We start from the raw sequence: 24,057 nt of genomic DNA, 5'->3' as shown, positions 1-24,057 counted from the left end.
TATAACACGGTGTATTCCATATCACCCAGGGCAGCAGCCCAACCGTGGGTGGATCCGACCAAGGCCGTCAGTTTTTGTAAGATCGATAAATAGTGTACGTCGTTGGGATATTGAGTCTAGAAGGAAAATATTGGGTGGTCCAATCTGAACGACATTTTGAAAAAAAAACGTAGTAGTAAGGCTTAAAGTAATTGACTTTGACCGCCACGAAACATCCATATCGAAGTACATTGTAGTGAGACAATTTGCAAGGGCAGATGCGCATTGATTTATATCTACACAAGTAATGACTGAGATGCAAGCAGTAATAAAACATACAAAAATTGCCATGTGTAGCTTTTTAATATTTTTTACACACTCTGCATACAATACCAATATGGCAATAACAACAACATAGATCGTCAAACAATTGGTATTGACATGGTAATTATTCAATAAGAAAAGTACACATCAACGATAGCCTCTACCAGATTCCTTGGGCTGTTGGTGAAAAGGTTTAGAGCTGTTTTGGTTGGTTTGGTAACTGTTTAATTGGTTGGTTGGTTGGTTTGGTAACTGGTTGACTTTGAACAACTGTTCTTGTTAGTACATGTAACTGCGTTGTCTTTGTGTAACTCTAGGATGGGCTAACTCCTCTGAAATCTTATATGGCAGATTTCTAGTATTTTCCGACAACTGAAGAAGTCTGATTGAGACCATAACAACTGTGTGCACTCGACAAAAATAACTCTAGATTACGTCATTGCAAAGTGGATAAAACAATCATTAGAAGAAAATCCTGAAACAATATTTACAACAAGAAAGTCGCTGGAAATATTGAAAAGTATATTAATGAATGAATGAATGAAGACCTTTATTGTACATTCGTGCCCCGAGGGGCTAGATACAAGTCGTTTAACATAAACTAACTAACATGTAAGTGACATAAACAGTGAAATATATATAGTACATGGTTTAAACGTACATGGTAGAAGAAAGTGATGAGCTAAGCTAATCCAGTAGAGTCAACTTCTCGTTTCTTTGTATCATTGATAATAATTGCCGTGCGTACATACCCGGAAGGCTAATCACAAAGCCATGTAATGACCAAAGCAAATAAGTAAAATGATATCAAGAGATTATACATATGATAAGATATTAACACAGTGAAGTACTGAGATCTAGATCTTCGTCAGTTGGGTTTGACTTAATTACAATAACAAAGCAATGACCACAATCATAATACTCGTACTCGTACACGTACAGAAGCATCAAAACATACATTGTACACACAGCTCTACCATCAAATTCTTGAGTGCCTTGTTTTGCGATCCAAAAATATCTCAAACGACTCCTGTATTTAACTGTGCATTCTCACCGTTTGTTTTGTTTATTGTTTGTTGTCCAGTTACCAGGGTTAGCGCTTTATAATAGCCTCCAGGTAGTTTGGTAGCCCTGGCTGCAAGTCTTTGTATACATGTTGATAAATCAAATCAAATCAAATGTCAAGTGCATCTTTTAATTGTGTTCCAAGTTGGCAACTGTGAAAATACAGTCTCTGAATACGCAGGAGTCACAAGTTGGTCAACAAGGGAAATTAGTGATTCTTTCTTTTTCCTCAGGTACCAAAGGAACGTCAGTGCTTACGGTTGTAGTACTAATGATCTTTTGCGCTATTCTCCAAGCAGAGGTTTTGGTCGGGTGGGGTAGTAGTGAACGGGAAGCCAACGTAAAAAAAAAACGGCCACTACTACCCCACCCGACCAAAACCTCTGCTTGGAGAATACCTTTGCGCAACTCATTTACATTTCACACAGGCTGGCGGAGAGAAGGTTAATTACTCACAATGGGGTTACCATTATCCGGGGCTGGGGCTCAGAAAAATCATTATCTGACAATTAGAATGACGTCACTCCCACGTCATAACGTACGTGCACTGTGCCCATCTCAAATTAAGGTCTTCTCTTTTCCCAAAAGCTTCATCAAAAATGTTTTCGCTAGCTTACGCCAAAAATAGTTACTCAAGCAACTGGATAAAACTTTGAAACAGTCAGGCGTTTCAGATAGCAGTGACTAACGATAGGACTGGGAAGCCAGGTTTTATACCCAAACTCTGAAAAAACTCTAGCTTCTATAAAATACTCCAACTCCAACCGCCAACATGAAAGGGATTCATGTTAACGTTGTTGTTATTTTTCACCTTGTAGTGCCCAGTTTCCTTGCTGTTTCAAGGGGTTTCTATCCCTTCCCCATATATAGCTTTAACGTGATGGAGATAACTCCTCAAATATGGGACCCCCATCTTCCCTTCCGAAAGCAGCCCCAACCGAGATGTTATTGAACCGCGTTACTGACCCAGTATCGAGCCGCGATCTCCCAGTTACCAGCTGGAACCAGGAGCTCAACCATGAGGGTGCACATTGCAATTCAAAAATAGTCTTTACTCTATACACAATTCTTAAAAATGGCGAATATGGCTGGGTAGAATGGTGGTGATTTACATGTTTAGGTCCCAAGTAAAGGTCCCATAGCACCTTTTTCGGCAGTAGATTGTTAATCCTATTAATGTGTCTTGGTCATCACATACATCCCCTTCCTGCCCAAGTCAAGTACCCATTTACACACCTGTGCGGGGTGAGGAAAGTCGTATTAAGTGCCTATCCTATGGACACAACCTCTAGACCTTTACTAGAGTGACGGGAATTTCCGGCCTAATAACTCAGCCATCGGCGCCATGAAGTATACAGTGCTATTTACAGCGCAAAATTACATATTTTCATGAACAGTACGAATACAATCCTAAATCATGACGGGATAGCTACTGTAACAAATTTCGCAATACATATATATGTATATCTATGGTACAATGTCAAGCCAAATGTCTGCCCCTGCCAAATAAATGCTCCAACACTGCTAGGGGGTTTCCAGTATACCTGAGGTGAAAGAAGCGTGTCACACTCTTGTGGCGTAGAACATGTCACGGAACTCAGTCTCCCTCATCAGTGTCTTGACTTAAGGAGTCAGAGACAGAATGCAAATCCACGTCTTCAAATGTTTCACGACTCCTGCGTCTTTACTTCATTTCTGTCTGCCTGGGTTTGTGCGTACATCTCTAACGTCAGCGGTTATACTAACGAACTAGTAAGGGACATTCCATCAAGGCCAAAGCCAGATTAGCTGATTTCGACGTGCACTACCAAAAACCACGCCATGTTGATTTGATTATTTGGATGACATCCTCTGGGAATCCCAAAACTGATGCAAGCGTGCGAATAAAATAAAAATTGGAAAAAAAGAAGAAAGTTGCTTTCATTATGAAGTCTGCGTGGTCAGGAAGGATGAGGGTATGGTGTACCAAATAATAGATTCTTCTTTCTTGTTCTTTCACATCTTCTTCTATGACTTTAATGTGGAATTGACTTTGGCATTCTACGACATTAGTATCCGTTTTTCAAAATAGTATTTTACAGTTTGGTCAAAAACTTTTTGTTTGTTTGGAAATGGACGAAAATTGATGAGCGCGCGGATGTCTTCGATATAATCAAATCAACATGGCCTAACGTTGGATCATACGAGCCGACGGCCAAATTTGACGACCAATTCTTCTCCCCAATCCTCTGTTGTAGTCACTCACCCCTAATCATCTGCTTGAGAAGATTCGAGTTTCCTTTTTTCCTAATTTCTTGTTACCCTCATTTTGCCTACTCACTCTTATCCCCAGGTGAGCAGGCAAACCAAAATGCAACTCCGCGTTATTAGCTTTAAATTGGCAATCCCCGGAAGGAGTGTGGGATAAGTGCACTCCTGATCTAAGGGCAGGGCTTTCAACGAGTTAGTTTTTCAATGAAGAATGTGCCGGTAACGCATTACCGTCTTGTCGTGTCCTAAAGTGTATGGTATTCGTGGTTTGCCTTGTCCTCGCCCCCTAGAATACCTCTCAGACACACCACACGTGCAGTCACGCATGGCAACACTGGTCACACTGGTCACACACACACTGGATATACACACACTAACACACACACACTGACACACACTGACACACACACACACACACACACACACACACACAACCACACACACACACACACACACACACAAACACACACACACGCGCGCACGCACATACACTGGACACACACACGCGTGCAATATGCAGCAGGGAGAAGGTTAAAGTTAAACCACCTTTTCCCGCTGTGTGAGATGCCTTCAATCCGTTCCTGTTAAACCTGCTGCTGCCTTCAGCTGATATTACAATAGGGTCATATAGCTAAGGTAAATAACTCCTGTTGCTGCTAAATCAATGCTGCAGTGAAATGTAAAAGATGATTCTCTTCTTCTCTGCTGGACTGATACTAAACTTCACTATTCTTGCCTAGCTGGGAGAGCCAGATAACCAAATAGACAGAGCCTAAAAGGCATTGATTATCTTGAGTGCACATACAGACATTGGTCTTCCATTAGAATACGCTCTTTTCAAGTGTTCAAATCCGAATCCAAGGCGCACTTTATACCATTCACATGTCAAAAGTGCACACTCAGCATAATCAGGCCTACGAAGCCAGGGAGTAACGTTTGTGATGGACCACTTGAAAAGCACATATCAGGCCAGCTGTCAATCATTTTTCAATGCACATTGTTTGTCTGCTAGATATTAAACTCATATCCAGAGTGCCTCACGCTTTCATTCAAAGGTCGAATGAGGTATAAAGGTAGTTAAGCCGATAACCCAATGTGCATTTCTTTCACTGGTTATACATATATAAGCATTCAAGCGATTCTCGGGACATATGTTCTAGAAAGATGTAATGCACATAATTGGTGACTATCACTGGATACCTGACTGTAAGCTTTGACCCCTACTCTCATAGATAAGTGTGCTCGAGGTGTGGCGCTCTCCTCAAGCACGTCCATCCGAGAGGACATCTCTAACCGAAGCAAGATACTCATTTTCACCTGAGCCGAGTGAGAAAATAGTTGTTAAGTTTCGTCTTTCGGATAGGACGTTAAATAGAGGTCCCATGTTTGAGGAGAGCCACATCTCTAGCCCGTGAAAGAACCCACCACAATTATCGAAAAGAGTCCTTCCCGGTGTGAGTGGATCAAATAGATCTGTCCGGATATTGTACTCTTCAGTACAAACGCCATGAGGCGGTTTACCGGGTATGCAATACAAGCAAACATGTGCCTTTTTCAAGGAAAGCTTCCTAACCATAGGACCACCTCGCCACCTTTGGGTGAATTTGGTAGTTTGTTGGAATAAGAGGGTAATTTTAAGGTGTTGCGTGCCCCGGAGCCTTGCTGCACAGCGCCTTCTTAAACGCCTCGCGGATGGTGTCGTTCCAGATGGCGTAGATGGCGGGGTTGAGGGCGCTGTTGCAGTAGCCCAGCCACACGGACAGCACGAAGAGCCAGCGCGGGAGACACTCCCACCACAGCACGCACACCAGGTAGAAGCTGAAGAAGGGCAGCCAGCACAGCGTGAAGGTCACCATCACCACGCCGATGATGAAGACGAAGCGCCGCTCCCGCCGCTGGGCCGAACACTGACGCCGCGGCGAGCCCACGTCGAGCAGGTTCCGCATGGACGGCATGTTCACCTGCGGGGCGTCGCCGTTCCGCGGTGCCTGGGCGTGCCACTTGGCCGTGAGGAGCGCGGGGCACAGCACGAGGTTCAGAGGCCGTGCTTGTAGCGGCTGGTCCTTGCGCCGTCGCCGCATCGGGGACGTTTTGGGGGCTTCGGTATGGCGATCGGCTTCCAGGCGGATAGATAGAGGGGAGAGCGGGCCCGATGCGCATCTCTCTATAGAAGCACCACGGCGGATGGTCCCGTTCTGGGTGAGGGGTCTTGTACCGTTGAACTCGGTCTCCTGTTCGGTCTCTGGTGGGTCTGCTGCTTCGCCGCTGCTGCAGCTCACATCTACTGTCGGCTGGGCCGGGACGGTCGGGCAATCTTTCGGGCTGGAGTTGGGCGTGTCGGGATCACGGGCGGGGACGGAGCTCGAGTCTGAGTCCTCATCTGGGATGACCGGCGCCTATAAGAAGGGATTGATTGATAGATGAATGTATCGATTGATTGGTCGATCGATCGATTGACTTATTGGATAACTTGACAACAGAATGAGATTGCGTATTGGCAGAGGCATCACATTTGCCTCACTTTCTCCCATACGATCAACCTGATCGTGAAAACAGTCGAACAGCTGATGAACAAAAAAAGATATCATTGGTAAAGTTATTTGCACTGGACACACACACACGCACACACACGCACACACACACACACACACACACACACACACACACACACACACACACACACACACACACACACACACACACTGACACACACACTCACTCACACACACACACACACTCACACACACACACACACACGCACGCACACACACACTGACACACGCACGCACGCACCCACACACGTACACACACACACACACACGCACACGCACACAGACACACACAGACATACATACACACACACATACACACGCGCGCACACACACTTTCAAATCGGCATTCCTCTTCTGTATTCTTCAATCCATATGGCAACTGGCGAGAACGAAGCATGCATGAGGCTGTTTGAAAACTTCGCTTTCACTATTGCGTTATCTATAAATAGCTGCAGGTCAAGGGACCAGGGCCTCACATATAGAACCCCATCAGCCAAAGTCTTCTTCTTATCAGCTGTATATATAGTCTTCAAGCCCCAAAGTAACAGGATGTCCATCGTCTACCAGCTTGAAGTGTGCGTGGACCCCACAAGTAGGTGACCCTTTACTACTTTCCAATCTGGTGGAGAAGATTTTGACCTTTTTATCATGTACCCTACCAGTTTTCTGCCTCCACTCTACGTGGAGAGTGCCGACAGAAGACGAGGCATATGATTAAAAGGGTCACAGTCTTCTCCGCCAACCTCTGCTTGGAGAGTAACCCTTTACTCCTAATGAAAACAGAGTGTGCAGGTGGGCAATTACACACTCACGGAGTCGGTAGCTTTGAACCGAAGAGCTTCAAACAACGCAGCCACTCCCACGCTTTCTTCTGTCATGAGTGGATTCTTTTTTCATGAGGACTGATGAGCGACTATTGGGCCAGGTGTGACGCCAAATTTCTGCCCCGCAAGGTTTCTACTTTGCGGGGTAGTGCAAGGAGTAAGGGTAAGGTTTCTGGATATGTTTAGGGTTAGGGCTAGCGATTAGGGTTGAGGTTAGGGTCGAGCTTGGGTTTGGGTTAGCCTCCACAGCGTGACCTCGAATTCCGATCAGACTTGTGTTGAACATTACCACGCCACAATAGTGTGACAGACCTCAGGCATACTGGAAACCCCCTAGCAGTGTTAGGGCATTTATCTAGCAGGGGCAGAAACTGAAAAAAGACTTCTGCTGGCCATCATGTAAAACCTGTACTTTACTTTCTAGGGAAACTTAACAAAAAATCATTTATGAAAAGCTCCTTATTTTGTGCATATGTGGCTATTACCTACCATTCCTTCTAGCTCTGGAACTGCAAAAAACCTCCGCTCTAACCTTGAACGTGGGCATCTAGAAAACTTCTGCTAAGTGCTTGCCATCTTATAAAACCTGTACTTAACTTTCTATGGAAACTTGACAAAAAAATCATTTATGAAAAGCTCCTTGTTTTGTGCATATGTAGCTATTAACTACCATTCCTTCTAGCTCTGGAACTGAAAAAAAACCCTCCGCTCTAACCTTGAACGTGGAAATCTAGAAAACTTCTGCTGAGTGCTGGCCATCTTATAAAACCTGTACTTTACTCTCTTGGGAAACTTTGATTTTTCAAGAAAAAGATTCAATTATGAAAAGCTCCTTGTTTTGTGCATATGTAGTTATTACCTACCATTCCTTCTAGCTCTGTTTCTCGTCAGAAAGCCGCAATTCAAACAGTTCCCCATTTTATAAGTACCGTTTTAAGTTAGCAATCCTTACCAGTGCTAAACTAGTGTGATCACCTTTTCAACTTTGACCTTTTGATAGGTCAAGGTTTCTGCCTTGTCCCAGAAAAACAGTGCTGCACGGCTTCAGATGGATGAAAGTTTGTTCATTGTCCCTTACAAAGGAGTAAAGGCACCAATGGAACATCCTGTCTATCCATTGAAGTAGATGCCAGGCTGTTGTCCAGAGAAGCATGTATGCTGGTCATTACCGTTCGGTTCTGTGTGATGACGCAACTCAGCTGCCTCCCGAGAGGCGGAGCGTGTATTGTTGGGACCTTGCCAAAGGACGCACGCGGGAAGTGCATTCAAAGTTTGATTACATTAATTAGTCTCCTACGCGATACCTTTATGGTTAAATCCTGCACTGCGGGCGCAGATGTGATATAATTGAACCCTAGAGATGCAACTGCTCGCAAAGGTTCCCTATGGGACTACTCTTCTTGCTGTTACGCAAAAAGTTCGGATGACACATAGAAAGGATTTTTATTCAGTCTACAGAGTAGTACAGACAACATAGGAAGTAAATACAATCTTAACAGTGCATCATACACCACACACATACACAAGCACACACACACACATACATGTACACACACACGCAAACACACACACACACACACACACACACAAACACACATACATACACGCACGCACACGTATGCACACACACACATGTACACACATGCACATATTCACACACACACACACACATATGTATATATGTACACATACACACGCGCGCGCACACACACACACAATGTTCACACACACACACACACACACACACGCACACACACACACACACACACACATGGAATTGTGCATTTATTTCATTGTCGAAGCATTATAACTTGCCTTATTTCAAGTCGTCTCTACTTCAGCTTTCTTCAGGTTGGAATGACCAATGACTTTAAACACGTAACTTCAAAGATAAGTGACCTTATAGACACATGACCTTTAGACATGTAACTTTATAGACACGTGACCTTATAGACACATGACCTTTAGACATGTAACTTTATAGACACGTGACCTTATAGACAGGTGACCTTATAGGCACGTGTTCCTATAGACACATGGCATAAGCAAATGGTCAATCCAACGTGAAGAATGCTGTAGTAGAAATGGTAAAAAGTATGGTTACATTTTTCTGTAATACAATTCAGCCATCTACTGAGGTGGTCAATGACCAATCAAATTTTTTATGCACATCAGTTCTTTTGATCTGCCTTGAAATGATGCTGAAATAGAGGATAAAGAAAATGTTTAAGAAAATTACCTCTTTTTTAGAGGGGCTCATTTCGCCCTCCTCTCTGGACTGGTTGCGGCTCTTCAGGGTGTTGCTTGTGGCAGTGGAGCAGGAGAACCCCTTCCCCAGCTTCCTCCTCCAGTTGTTCCGGGAACGGTGGGAGTTCAGAATCATGGCGTACAGCGTCACCATGACAACCATGGGGATGAAGAAGGACAGCGTGCTGAAAAAGGAGGCGGACGAATCGATCTACCATTGGTCAGTTTGAATTTGAATAGATCTACCATTGGTCAGTTTGAATTTGAATCGATCTACCATTGGTCAGTTTGAATTTGAATCGATCTAACGTTACCATTGGTCAACTTTAGTTCTTACCTTATTGTATAATATTTGGATTATGCTTATTGTAATATAGATATGCTTTGACATGTCAAGTTGATTTGCGCTGTAATATATTGTAACAGTTGATGACGAAGTCTTGTGTGTGGGAGGGTGTGTTGTTGTCAAGGTGCTTAAACCCGTTTTACCCTTCCTTCACATTATCTGTGAAAAACTCAAATAAAGAAAGAAAGAAAGAAAGAAAAAAGAAAGAAAAGATGCGTTCTGTATAAGTGTTAGTCCCACCTCGACAGAACCACATACGGGAAGAATGAGCTGAGTCCGCACATCCCCTCCCCCATGTTGAGCTCCGTTCCCCAGCCCATGATCGGAGGCAGGCAGACAGTCAGCGCCAGCACCCACACCGCCAGGATCAGCGCGCTCACCCGAGTCCCGCTCTGCACGCGCGCGTGGTTCAACCTGCGAGCGAGATAGATCAGTTTGATTTGATTGATTTACTAGTATTTGGCTGTAAGAAAGTATAGCCGGGACTACCCAACTAGCCGAAGGCTATTACAAAGGGTTAGCCCTGTGAACAATATTCAAAAGGCGTACACAAAACACAAGACTAAAATTCATAGGAGAAACAAAATTAACAAAAACAGACAAAACTGAAGCGCATATGGAAAAAGTGCACGAGACTAAGCTATACGAGTACATGAAATCATTAACAAAGCCAAAGCTTAGGTTCACATTACGTAGATTATACAATATGTCATCAGTTAACTCATAAAAAGGTAAAGCAGTCATTCTCAATTGAGGTGAAGCATGGTGCTTTTTAAGTAGCTAGTGGTACTGCAATGGGGATTCGCTACGGATCGTGTTTTTAGCCAAGCCCAACTTCTCGATGAGTAAGAGCATAAACGTACAATAAAGGTCATTCATCTTCTTCTTTCTTTGTTCCTCCTTTCAGGAGAGCATAAGTACCATTAAAATTTGAAATATAAAACAACACATAAGTGGAAGTTCAACAGATTAGATAGATACAATTTGAATTCACAGTGCAACATAGTCTTTTCCTGGTTAGTGTACGCTTTGTCACTCACTCACTCACTCACTCCACCTTTCAATTTTTCCGCGTTATCGGGTTCGAGTTAAAGACTAGCCATTGTTCGACATGGCCCTTATTTCTTGACTCCACATAGTCAAGGTCCAGTTCAAGACCCTTGCTTCTACGAAAGACCGCTGTCGAAAGAGATTTTCCAGGAAGTACGAGGCAACATCGATAGGGAAAAGTCCGTCTCAAGATGATTGAGGGGAAAACAAAGTCCTTATCCCCCAGTTACCCCAGTCTGAGGAACCACGCCAGCGTCAAAGAAGAAGAGGCAAATCTGCATTAAGATTAATGGATACAGTACTTGAGGAGGTGGAGAGTCTTGAGGATCTGGAGATTTTGATGGATTCCAAGAAACTTAAAGGCATCCATAGCATTTTATGAGGCTTGAAACTTGAATTAAAAAACTCAAGTTTCGAGTCATTCCTACACATAGTAAGTTTCAACAACACAATACAATTACATATCGACATTAAAGGAGCAAATATACTATGTCGTTGTGTGGTGAGAACTGATAGAAAATCCAAGCCGTAATAGACTGATCCTGACTGTCCATCACAATTAGCGGTTTGACCAATGAGATAGTGACTGGATGTCCGTCAAACATTTGCATTTGAACGTTTTGATTTTGCATTTCTACGTTTTGACGGAGGTGGGCGGGGCTATGGTATCTACAGTATTTACAGAAGGCGCGTTAAACTAAAATATTACCATGTAGATTATTTCTGTGCCGTTCTGCGCACGTTTGAAAAGAAATCCGAACGCAAATGTGGTAAACATTGTCTTAATTGTCAATTTTATAAAGATTACACCAACTAGAATATTTCCAGTTTTCAAGTCTCATAAAATGCTCTGGGTGCCTTTAACGATGAGCATACAGAATGCGCGGCGTACTTGCGGGGTGGGGTGTCTCGAATGTCATATTTTAGGACTCCAGGAAGAGTAGTGAAGTATCATGTACTGTCACTGATGGAGCTCTTTTAAACAATAAACTGTGATGAGTATACATATACTAGTATAAGGTAATGATACATGTGTGCATTATCTTGATTACTTAGCCGCCAGAATTATGTCAGACTTTTGCCATCTTTGTAGACCTTTGTAGCCGGATATGACTGTGTTCACATCACACGTGGTGGGGCCTCGCGTGGCTTCTCAGACCAAGTCCTGACGCACAAAGACGCCCACACGTTGTCAGGACTACTGTGATCCCGTCCTGTGGTGTCTGGGTACTGTCTGCTGTCCCCTTCGATGGCCATATTCGCTAGCTCTGGATACAGTGCCATCCAGGCCAAATGACTCCAGGTGGGGTGGCTGAATGCCGCACCATTTGTGGTTATTTTTAGTGCGTCGTCGACTTTTCCGTGCCCCCAGCTTCAATGCCCCAATTCTATAATCGCCATTTCTACTCAGTTTAAAGTTCACACATTCGAACAAATGTCAAGGCAGTTGATATAGATACATGCACAAGAAATAGTTTCGGACCGTATTTAATCAGTCTGGCAATATGTGTGTATATATGGTGGGCGTACATGACACAAATATTTACACCGGTAATTTTGCTGAATCCGTCATGAAGCCGACATGATCCAATACTAAAGGAAATTGATGAGCGCACTGGCAAAGCCAATGGTTTGACCGCACTGCTGAGCAAAATGATTGACTATGATTCAAATGACAATGTACCACAGGTACGTGTCAAAATACGGCTATATAACTGTCGACCGTCGTTGATAGTTCTAATGAAAACTGTGCAGAGCGCCCGTGCCGACCAACAGACGGTTATACAACGTTGACTAAAATTCAAATAAATACCTTGTTGGATGCCAATATACTAGTATAACAATACCGATCAAAATGCGATTATATAACGACTGACTATAATTAGGATTAAGACATTGCTGAACAGAGTCAATAAAAGGTTGTGACACTATAATTCAAATGAATATCTTGTATTATACACCAGTACCGGTCAAAGGCGATGGCGCACCGGCAAGGAAACGATGAACTAAGATTGAAATGTATACTTTCAGTGGAACAGGAAACAAATCAAGAAAATATTTTGATAGTTGACTGCCATTCAAATGAGTACCCTTTGGGACACCAGTAGCCGCCAAAAAGCGGTTATAGTGGTTTACGTATTTCTAACAAGAGCTATCCACGGCTCACAAATCACAAACATAGCACTTCCATAGAATCGACCTCAAACTATGATGTTCCGCTGCAGTACCATAGAAATCCGCTAGGAGGTCCATTATCGAACTTTTAAAATTGACCTTCGTTTTCCCGACCCCTACCAACCTACCATACATCATGAACATCCATCCACAACCTCTCGAGTTTTGCTGTTTACATCAAACACACATGCATCCACGGCCACTCCACCATAGAAAAACCGAAAACATATCCTTCTGGCGTATGTAATGATAGAGAAAACAAACGACAATGGGTCAGGATGTACAAAGACGTACACTGATTTGGTTGTAAATTGCAGTCTAACTATAATCCTTTCAATTCAGAACCAAGAACAGTCAATATTGTTATTATCCATATTAATGATCATAAATACCTCGTGGAGCACCAGTATCGGTCCAAGGCGATGGCGCACAAGTTGTAGATGGAAGCGGTGCAGGCGAGCACGTCTACCGTAACGTGGATCTCACACCACACCGAGCCGAACGGCCACGAGCCCTGCACCTGAAGAACAAAACAACACACATGGATCTCGCACCACACCGAGCCGAACGGCCACGAGCCCTGCACCTGATAAACAAAACAAAACAACACACATGGATCTCACACCACAACGAGCCGAACGGACACGAGCCCTGCCCCTGAACAACAAAACAACACACATGGATCTCACGCCACACCGAGCCGAGCGGCCACAAGCCCTGCACCCGGACAACAAAACAACACACATGAATCTCACACCACACCGAGCCGAACGGCCACGAGCCCTGCCCCTGAACAACAAAACAACACACATGGATCTCACACCACAACGAGCCGAACGGCCACGAGCCCTGCACCTGAACAACAAAACAATCTATCTTTTTTATTGCAACATTAAAACATCACATAGTGATGCCGTACTCAAACTATTTAAACGCCATCACTAAACATATCTCTCTCTCTATATATATATGGCCTCCGTCGGTCAGAATTGACCATGGTAAAATCCTAATTCACAACAGCCCTACTCTCCAAGCAGAGCTAGGGTTTCGGCTGGTTTTTAACGTGTTTTTAGGCGTTTTTGTCATGCCTTCTACTTTGTCATCGTTTTTGTTGTGTCGCCAACCCGAGCTCTGCCGGCAGACGGAAGCTTCAATGCCTAATAAACCTAATCTCTCCAACACATTACAAGCGTTTCACAAGAAAGTGCGAAGCGTGCCCGGCCAGGCACGGGATTCCCTCCCCACGCGCCACAGAACTTCCGGCCCAGTCTCACCATGGACATAATCCTCGGTCTATCGGTCGTGGCCATGTTTTCATGCCATGTTCTTACGCTTCCCCTACTCGTTGGCTAACTGCAATTACTTTAGTATGAAAATAACAGCTCAACGTGCAGCCAAAGACATCTGGAGTTTACAAAGTCTCCGCGATACTCAAGGACATTATGCGATACTCAACTACGATCCAGGCCATTTGGGCCGTCGTACCAGAAGACGATATACAGCCCGAAATAGCCATAGATTCTCTCATTTTTAATCCCCACTGCGAAAATGCAATGCTGTATAGTGGGAGGATATCGTAGAATCTCAAAAAGTCTCTAAACTACTAACGTTACCCACAAATAACGTTACATACAAAACAGTCAGGACGCCATGTTGGAAAGTCGCTTCAATGTCCGTCAACAAATGACTTGCCTATCGTGACTCCTTGATTTACACCACCCAAAAACCATCAAAGAACGAATCACACAAAAATCTGTACAATCCTCTGGTGTCATTGGGGGATTTTTAAGTCTCTGTTGGTAGAACTCCGTCGCCCATTTCGCTGTTGTTGTTGAAAAGTTCCGTCCAATCTGAAAACAGCAAGCGGTGGCATTGGTAACCGCATGTAACATAAACAAGGTACGTGTTCCCGTTCATAATCCATACGATGCCTTAGATAATGATAATAATAATTTCTAGTAATGCAGTTTATACGTAATACACATTTATTTCATACGTCTTATTCATGCATCATTGTATTTTTCTTGTGAGGTATCCAATGGAAATGAACGTTATGATGCTATCAATGATCATACCGGCGTGGGATCGTGGACACCAGCCTGTCGCATGAATAGGGCGGTCAGCGGGGGACCTGCGCGGCCTGGTGAATGCCGCTCTACACTTGCCGGATGTGTGATAATCCGGGGCAGTAAAATTGTTACCGCTAATGATAATCTAATGGTTCTCGGGGAGGAGTACTGTCACCTTTCTTCAATGGAAGTAAATAGGTTTGCCCCGCCCCGAGGTCAGTGCCGGCAGAGCTCGGGTTGGCGACACAACAAAAACGATGACAAAGTAGAAGGCATGACAAAAACGCCTAAAAACACGTTAAAAACCAGCCGAAACCCTAGCTCTGCTTGGAGAGTACAACAGCCCTACAGCATCACTAAACACAAGAAACAACAAGATTGGCAACATAAAAAGATGTTGCCATGGCGACGGTGGTCTCTGTTAACGTTTTCGTTTTTAGCCCACATGCAAATAAGGACCTCGCATAATTAGTCATATCAGTCGATCACCTTCTCTACCAAAATAACACAAGTTGTCCAATGAAAATCTTGTTTTCACAAAAAAAGATATCGTACAATAAAATGTAAATGAGGCCCTCTATGCAAGATTTGAGTCTAATAGTGGCCACATTTACTTAACTTCCAAATGGTGCAAAAATTAAATCCCCATCATTTACCACTATGGATTTATAGTATTTTGTCATTAATTATGCAAATTAAGTATCAATTTGCATAATTGATATCTATCAATATTTATCTCTTCCTCAGTTATATATGTCACGTGTTTGAGAGTCCTATAATGGAATGCAGCTGATTTATTAACTGTCCTCATTAATTATGCAAATCAGACATTGATTTGCATCATTAGCATATGATTATGTAAATCATCACTTAAGCTATATACACACCAAAAATTATGATGATCCGTCATCCCCTTCTTGCGTTATTCTCTTTCAAAGTTTGAGTCAAAATCAGCTCCTGCAGTTCCAAAAAAAGCCGCTAGGGGGTCCAAATCTACAGGACATATTTTCCTAACAAAGAGCTATCCACCACTTAAAAATCATGACTATAGCATGTTCAGAAGACGAGATTTGAAAAGTGAAAGTTCCCCTGCAGTACCATAGAGAGTCGCTAGGGGGCCAAAAACCCAATCATTACAAGGTCTCCCACAGACCTACCCACCTACAAAATATGAAGACAATACGTCCAGGCATTCTTGAGTTATCGTCCCATGGACTTTCACATTCCTGTACAATTCCTAGAATTCTTGCAATCTGCACACAATATAGTAAAAATTTGGCTCGCCCCTGAGGCGTCGCCAAAAACATGTAACAAAGTATGAAGCACTAACAAATGACGGAAACATTACAGTAACTGATGTGCGAAAGAAACAATGGTACATATAAGAAAGAACAAACATTAGCTTGATAATGAAAACGCTTAGTATCTGATATATACAATTGAGTTACAAATAAAATCTGCGCATTGAAATTTGAAGATAACAAAGGAGATCCATTAAGCAAAAGATGTACAAAAGCATTGTTTTCTGTGGTCTATGCTGTAAACTCTCCGTACGTAGTAAGGATGAAAGTCGGTGTGCTGCCCGAGACAGAGATACTGAAAAATAACCATTGAAACCATTGAAACAATCAATATCGTTTCTTTAACTAACACTATACTGGTTGCTTGATATGTGGTAAGCCATTTTGCAAAACATGTGCCTGGTAATCGATTGTATTGTGTTTTCTATTTGTATATTGTCCAGTTATCATGGCTAGCCCTTTATAATCTCTTTGTGAAGGTATTTGATTGTGCATGGTAACCGTGCGTATTGTGTATCGTATGTGTATATTATCCGGCTACCATGGCTAACGTACCCTTTATAATAGCATTCGGCTGATTGGGCAGCCCCTGGCTGTATGCATTTTATACAGCCTGATTCAAATCAAATCAAACCAAGTCAAATCAAATAATATCATATCATATCATATCATATCATACCAAACGGCGTTGATAAGGATATGACTAAAAAGAACGTTGCAATTGCAAAAGCAATTGTGTACAACTTGCAGCGACCAGGTCCTCGATAGGACGACCAATATGCAGGCACAGAAATCAGTTAATGTGCCTTCATTGTATCTTTCTGGACGTGAAAAATACTAATCAGCCCCTATTCCAAATATGGGAATGTAGTGATCATGAGCTGGTCAGCGGTGGACAATATGTCCCCCTGTTGAGAACCAATCACATGGGTCACAATGTTTGGAGAGCTGAAGGGAAAGTGGTCATTATGTGTATTGATTGAAAGAGACACTGGATTCACAGGTTCTGCATTGTTGTCCTCCACGAAGGATAAACCGAACTGGAAAAATTTTATTGAGTAAAAAAAAAATCCGGACGAAAGATGATGATGATGATGATGATGTGTATCAGAACCTCTGAATGTAAGGGGAAATATGACGGAATGCAGTGGTAGTCCACCCTCTTACACACTAGAATCAGTAGAATTCTATCACATAATTGTTTTAACAACAGTTCGGACGTATCTACCATATTCATTCCACCATGTCAATGTTTTCTGAAGCTATTGTACTATCTTTTAGACCTTGAAACCACGGACTGAATTGCAGATTACGCCTGCCTTACGTAAGGTACGTCACACAACAGTGCTTCATGTCACTTTACTTCGTCCGTGTTCCTTTTTTCACGTTTTCCTCGTCGTTTCCTGCCGGTCATCGTCAAAGTCTACTGAGCCGTAGAACTGGCTAAGTGCCTACCGGAACTAGATGTACATTCCTGCGTCACTCTGGTGGGAAAAATCGATAGTGGCCCGCTAAGGGTAAACCTTGACATTGAAGTTGTCGGTGGGACTCCTGTCTAATGCTTCGGTCCCATTTCCAATCCGGCGCCCGGCCCGGCCTGGCTTGTTTGTGAAAACGAAGAATACGAAACACCCAAAATAGTTACTCAAGCAACTGGATAAGATTTTTTAGCTATTTTTGGCGTATTTTTGGCGTATTTTAACTACATGTACCTGGATGTCTAACCTTCATCAACGAAGAATAAGAAAGAAATACATATCAATAGAATACACATCATATGGTTAAGAGTCATTTTTTGACGTGTTGTGTCTTTTGTTGTCTTTTATATCATATTCTTCGTCCCCACAATCTGCCAGGCCTGTCCCCGGATCAGAAAAGGGACCGAAGCATAAAGAACACCCCAGACAGGCCTGCGCTAGCCTCCACCAGGCCTTCCTGCGGGGGTATGGATCGTAGAATTCGGAAAAAAAAGGAACAATTGGCCATTAGAGTCAGCTCACGGTAAGATTAATGTTTCCCCCTCTTGCGAATGAAACCTTATGGTGGCCAAACTTCCCTGGTAAATATTTCCCTATTGCCGGCGTAGTTAGTCTAGTAGAGACTAAACCAGCGCTGTCTACGGCCACCCGGATGTATTAGTGGCTTCTCTTTTGTTTGCGGCGTTTGCTGTGTACGTGCGTGTTGTTAGGTACAAACAGCATGTGTCGAAGTTAGGCAAGAGAAGTATGTGCTGCATTCCATTCTATGTCCAATATGTCGCAATAAAGAACACCAGACAAAATAGAAAGCCCGACAAAACGCATAGAACAAGACGTCAAAAACCAGCCGGAAACACAACTCTCCTTGGAGAGAAGACTTGTTCCGTTCTTACCGAAAAATGAATCTGTGTAGGTATTTTTTCCCAAAGCTTAACGACATTCTTCTACGAATATGTTCAACAGAACTGGACACAATGGGGTGCCCTCCTACAGTTGCCGGAGTTGATGGTAATCACCATCGAAGCCTGCTTCTCATCCTTTGACATTTCAGTGGATGTCATCTACATCATTGTACAGGATTTTCTACCATACAAATCCTTATATCTATACAAGCTACCCGCGTCGCTACGTGCGCAGGCAGACGAAAGCCGCAGGGGTTGTATTCAGGTTCTAATTGAAGTTTGGCCACCTCGTATCCAGCTCGGACGTTCAGCCACCCGCAGTGGGCGTAAAAACCCAAAGGGGCGAGTACGCCGCTCCCGGGATTAGAACCCGCGCCAATCCCGATCCTCACGGCTTGGGAATTCAACGCGCTAACCACTAGGCTAAAAGGTCGGGACCCGTTAGACTGGTCAGTTAGTGGAGGTTGATCCCCACTGTTACACTACTCCCCCTTTTCTTTCTAGACTCCCTCAGACAATCACAACTGTAGAGGCTGCTGCCCCTGGCCTGGCGCCTCATCTGGTCCAGATCATTAAGGTTTGTACAGCTTTCGGGTTCCCAATAGCAGACGACGTCAGGGCCTCGGGTGACAAAGTTTTGGTCGTGGGCCTCGATTGGGTATGTGGGAGTTGTGTGTGAAAACAAACTCGCGTTGCCTCCATTAGGGATGCTGGGAATAGTTACCGCGGTTCAAAACGACGCTTCGTAACGCCCTGAGCGGAAACAAGATCTCAGAGTGCTCTCCGGAATTATTCATTGCACAAGAAAGGCCTGATGCACAGTGCTAAAGGCACGTCCCTCACAATGCGCACAGCAGATGAAGCCTTCTTCTTTTTTAGTCGGTTCGGTGTTTCATATTCAGACTCAACTGCCCCAGGTCAGACTCATGCCGGGTAATCACCGACATATTCAGGTAAAGGTGGAGAAACATGAGAAGATAAAGTTACAGGTCACTGCAGTGTTTTCCTGGCAGTGGGCCACATACATACATACAGGTAATACACCACTACCGCGCTGGAAACTGCCTGTATGTTCCAGCGTTGCTGCGTCGGTGAATCGGTAATAAGGCCATGTTGATCTGATTATACGGATGACTTCCGCGCGCGCGCATCAATTTCGTCCGTTTCCAAAACAAAAAGTTTTCGACCATACTGTGAATCATATAAAGCAGCTGCAAAATGAGAAAATATAAGCTGTAAATTGCAAAAAAAAATATTTTGGAAAACGGATATTGATATAGTAGAATGCCAAAGCCGGTTCCAAAGTCAAAGAAGAAGATGTGAAAGAACAAAAATGAAGAATCTATTATTCGGTATACCATTCTCTGTGTTTAATTTTGTTGATCCTTCCTGATTCTTCCTGACCCCCCGGCAAATTGTATGTAATTTTTACTTACTATTTTAAGTTCTGTTTTGTATGTAAAGATGCCATGTTTCTTATTTATGCACCTTTCTGTCACAGATAGTTAGTTTTTGTATACAATATTGTATCACTTCTTTAATGCTACTTTCACTTATTGTTCCAACTTCAGTATGATGTTGTGATTTTGTTCTTGGCTGTAAAAATTGGTGGAGGTGAATAAAGTGGTGAAAAAATCTTCCCTAATAATTCACTCATTTAATTTGACCATTAAATATGGAATGGTTGGCACTATTTTGCCTTAATTCCCAGACGAAAAAAATTATCGCAACAAGAAATAAAACAATACTAAAAAAAAAAAAAAAAAAAAAAAAGGCAACTTTTTTTTTGCCAAACCTTTTTTTATTCGCACTCTCGCATCAGTTTTCGGGTCCCCGCATGATGTCGTACATATAATCAATTCAACATGGCCTTACGCTGTTACTGAACAGATCCATCCGTGACTCTCAGGCTCTCAAACTAAATTTAGAAGGTGCATTCTTTGAGACGAACGTGATGAAAAGAAATGACTTCAAACATAACCAATCTCCTTTGGCCGTTGAGACTCTATTATTACCTTTCCACGCACCTGCACTCGGTGAATTGGTCCGTCCTGACCATCGCTACACATGGTTTTTAAACTAGAAGATGTATTCATCGACATGTACGAACGTGTTAGCTGACAAAAAAATGATTTCAAAATAATCAATTTTCCGTGGCCTTTGAGACTCTATTATCAACTGTGAAATACGCGAAATTAGCCTTTACATGCAAGTTGCATTCAGTGCGTTGGTCTGCTTCGACCATCACTACTTATGGCCCTTAAGGCAGAAGGTACATTCATTGATACGAACGTGTTCGTAATAAAAAAAGACCCAAACATTACCAATCAATCTCCTTTGGCCTTGGGGACTCTATTATCTTGAAATTGCAGAACTATGAACACACCCTACGGGTATAAGGCTTTACCAAGGCCTAAACAAGTTACGTAGTGCTATGCTTCAGTTCGAACAAATGACGTTGGGATCCCTGAATCGATTGAAAGGAGAAGGTTTGCGGAAAGCTAGTGTTGCCATGGGATGCAAGGGGGAAAAGAAGTGGATTTAGAGACAAGATGTGTTTCCACCTAGGACGTGACAGCCGTTTACCGATTATGCCAGACAAACAAAACAAAGGCACGTTAAAGAATCCGTTATACTTATAGTTACGGACAGAATCAGGGCACTGGCAAGCTATGACTCAAGCAAAGCAGTACCTCATACACATCGTAGTCATCAACTCTTGCTTACAACTGAATCTGTCAGATCTAAGCACAGAGCTGCTGCGTTATGTCAGTAGGCTTGGTCCACACTTACACCTGGATGGACCCCTGCTCTTTTTGATAAGTGTGGTGGGATCCTTAGCGTGCTTACGGCTTTACGTCCCATCTGAGAGGACGTCCCTAACCGAAACTCGGTGGATGCTCATTTTCACCTGATTCGAGTGAGGAAATAAGTGTTAAGTGCCTTTCCCAAGGGAACAGTATGTCGGGGCCTGCTGAAGATTTGAAGCCAGAACCTGCCTTCAACAACCCTGACCACGAGACCACTTTCCCACCTAAAAGGTGGTGTTGACATCCGCTCGCGCATCAGCTACCGTCCTAGCCTGGAAACCATACCCTCGGTGGCTCCCCGATATCTCTACGGCGTTGGGAGTGACCCCCGCCCGCCCAGACAGATTTGCCCGCTCGGGGTGTTGGTTTACGGCCTTGGAGCAAGGAGGTTTAATCAAACCTCCTTGCTTGGATTAAATTTAGCTCGCCACCAAGGGCGGCGGTGAAAGTAGGGTGGCAGCGGTAGTAGGGTGGGGGCGGAAGTAGGGTGGCAGCCGAAGTAGAAAGGCTATTAGAAACGGTTCAATAAAGCAGACTTGGCCCGGTAAAACACCCTAAAGCCGACCCCTAGAGACTGGGACCAGGCTACTACCGTCCGCTTCCCAAAAATCTGGGCGACTATACAGTACATACATAATACATAATAATACTCTTAATTTGGAGCATAAACAAAGTTTAGTCTCCAGTATTCTCTGTTGTACATCATTTCGATAAAGTCTTTTTCATTCAAACAGGTTTCCGACTCGATAGGGTGATTAATGTCAAGTATGGACGGCCTCTTCTCCTCCTGGTTTCTGGTGACTATACAGTAAATCATACAAAGCAGCTGCAAGGTGATCAAATACATACCATATTATGAAAATAAAGTCAAGTCAAAGACAGTACTTCTACTCGATAACCTAGCTGTTTGGGCCTAATCTCCAAGATCTCCATGGGGGCAAAATCGTATCAGCCAGCCAGAATCTTTAGCAAGCCCCTGTCTGGGGGCTAATATAATTTTGCCCCCGTGGAGGTCTGCTTGGAGATTAGTTTTGGCCGCTTTTCAACAAGGTCGAGTGGGGTAAAGTGCGAAAGTCTGTCCTACCTCGTTGACGAGTGCGAACGGCATGACCAGCAGTCCCACGGTCAGGTCGCTGACGGCCAGGGAGATGAGGAACCAGTGGTGCGGCCGCCGCAGCTTGCTGTCAGTCACGCAGGCGTAGATCACCAGGCTGTTGCCCACCACGATGATGCAGATCACCGGGGACATGATGGCCACCAGGAGCGTGGTCACGATCGGGCTGTACGGGGTAGCCGGCGGCAGCAGGGCGAGGCAGACCCGAGGCAGATCGGGCCCCAGGTCGGTCGAGTTGAGCGGGTCGTTGCCCGTGTCATTGACGCCACAGTGAGTGGCGTTCATCGCGCCGGATACAGAGTTTCAATTTAGGAAGAAGGTCGAGGTAAAAACGTCCTAAAAAAACAGCTTTTTCTATAACAACATCAACGACGCGTCGAGGAGGCCTGAAAAGACCAGAAAGATGCAATAGATTTTCCCTACGTTCAATCAAAACACTCAGTCGCAGAGAGGACTGAAGAATGTTACTACTAGACCTGTTTCTGGAGTGTTTTTCTTCGATCGACTGGTTGAAATCAGCCAGCGGACACAGACGCAGGAATGAAGCGCATCAGTGCTACGTCTGCTACTGTGGATTCCCCTTCGATCGACTAACTAAAAGCCTCTGGCGCTCAGCCAAAGGATAAAGGAGCAGAACTGCACCTTGTGGGAAGACGCGGATTGGGCAGCATGCGTGTCTGTACTGCGCATGTCGCTTTTGAGTGGAACATTCTTGGTTCAAGGCCCACGCTGGTAAAAGATGAGCTAGCTTTAACTCTATCTGACCCTACCTGCAGGAAATATTGATAAATTATTTGCTGGTAGAATAGCTTCTAGTCTCTGAGAAGTGGATAGTTTGAATTCAGGGCTTCCCCTGTTAAATGGTGTTGTCGGTGTTGTTGTTGACGTCCTCGCAAATTCGGCGGCTATAAATTCTTTAACGTTAAAGCTTTATGATATGAATTTTACAACCGAACCCGATCCCGAAAAAACAGTACTTTATGAGTACTGTAAATCTACATTTGCATCTGAATTGGCCTGCCGATTTCACTGCCATTCAGCAGAACGCACCAGCTACATAGCCGGAATAATGCACTGTACTGCAGCAAATGTCATATTTACCAACACAGGACCAATAGTTTAAGTTCGGGGACATAAAGTAGCGTTAGCTGTGACAAAAATACTGTAAAAGCTATAGTTGTTTCTCACTCTCCACCCGTCGCTAATCAAACTGGCAAGAATTGTACCAAACACAACAGCAAGTATTTTTTAAACTTCAGGGACATAAAGTAGTGTTAGTTTTTTCAGAAGTGTTGTAAAGTCTGGATGTCAACCTGAGAGCCTTGGGCCACAGTGTCTCTCAGCCAAAACACATGCTCGCCTTCAAACGGCAGTTGTTGAATCACTTACATACTAGGTTTAGAGTGGCTTACACCACCGACGCTCCATGTACGTGGACATCTGTTCTACCTGTAACTGTTCTACCTGCATGGCCACAAGGCCGCGATAAGTACGCCCTGGTTTTTTGTCATTACTTTGTATTATTGTTCTGTACATATGTTATAATCTATATGCGTATGTTTTTTTGTAAA

At 43.7% G+C, this 24,057-nt stretch overlaps 1 protein-coding gene across 1 annotated transcript; it reads right to left on the bottom strand.

Annotated features, from left to right (window-relative positions):
- Positions 1 to 4,205: 4,205 nt before the first annotated feature.
- On the bottom strand, positions 4,206 to 22,771 carry LOC136438337 (alpha-2Da adrenergic receptor-like). Its single transcript, XM_066433101.1, has 5 exons — positions 22,457 to 22,771; positions 13,205 to 13,332; positions 9,828 to 10,001; positions 9,234 to 9,426; positions 4,206 to 6,014 (listed from the first exon to the last, which is right to left on the bottom strand). The coding sequence occupies exons 1-5, from the start codon at positions 22,769 to 22,771 to the stop codon at positions 5,253 to 5,255; spliced, it is 1,572 nt and encodes a 523-aa protein (XP_066289198.1). The 3' UTR covers positions 4,206 to 5,252.
- Between the last annotated feature and the right edge of the window lie 1,286 nt (positions 22,772 to 24,057).

Source organism: Branchiostoma lanceolatum, chromosome 7, assembly GCF_035083965.1.
Source record: "Branchiostoma lanceolatum isolate klBraLanc5 chromosome 7, klBraLanc5.hap2, whole genome shotgun sequence".
Taxonomy (NCBI): Eukaryota; Metazoa; Chordata; class Leptocardii; order Amphioxiformes; family Branchiostomatidae; genus Branchiostoma; species Branchiostoma lanceolatum.
Note: the sequence above shows the minus strand (reverse complement) of the source record. Positions and strands in the feature narration are given on the sequence as shown.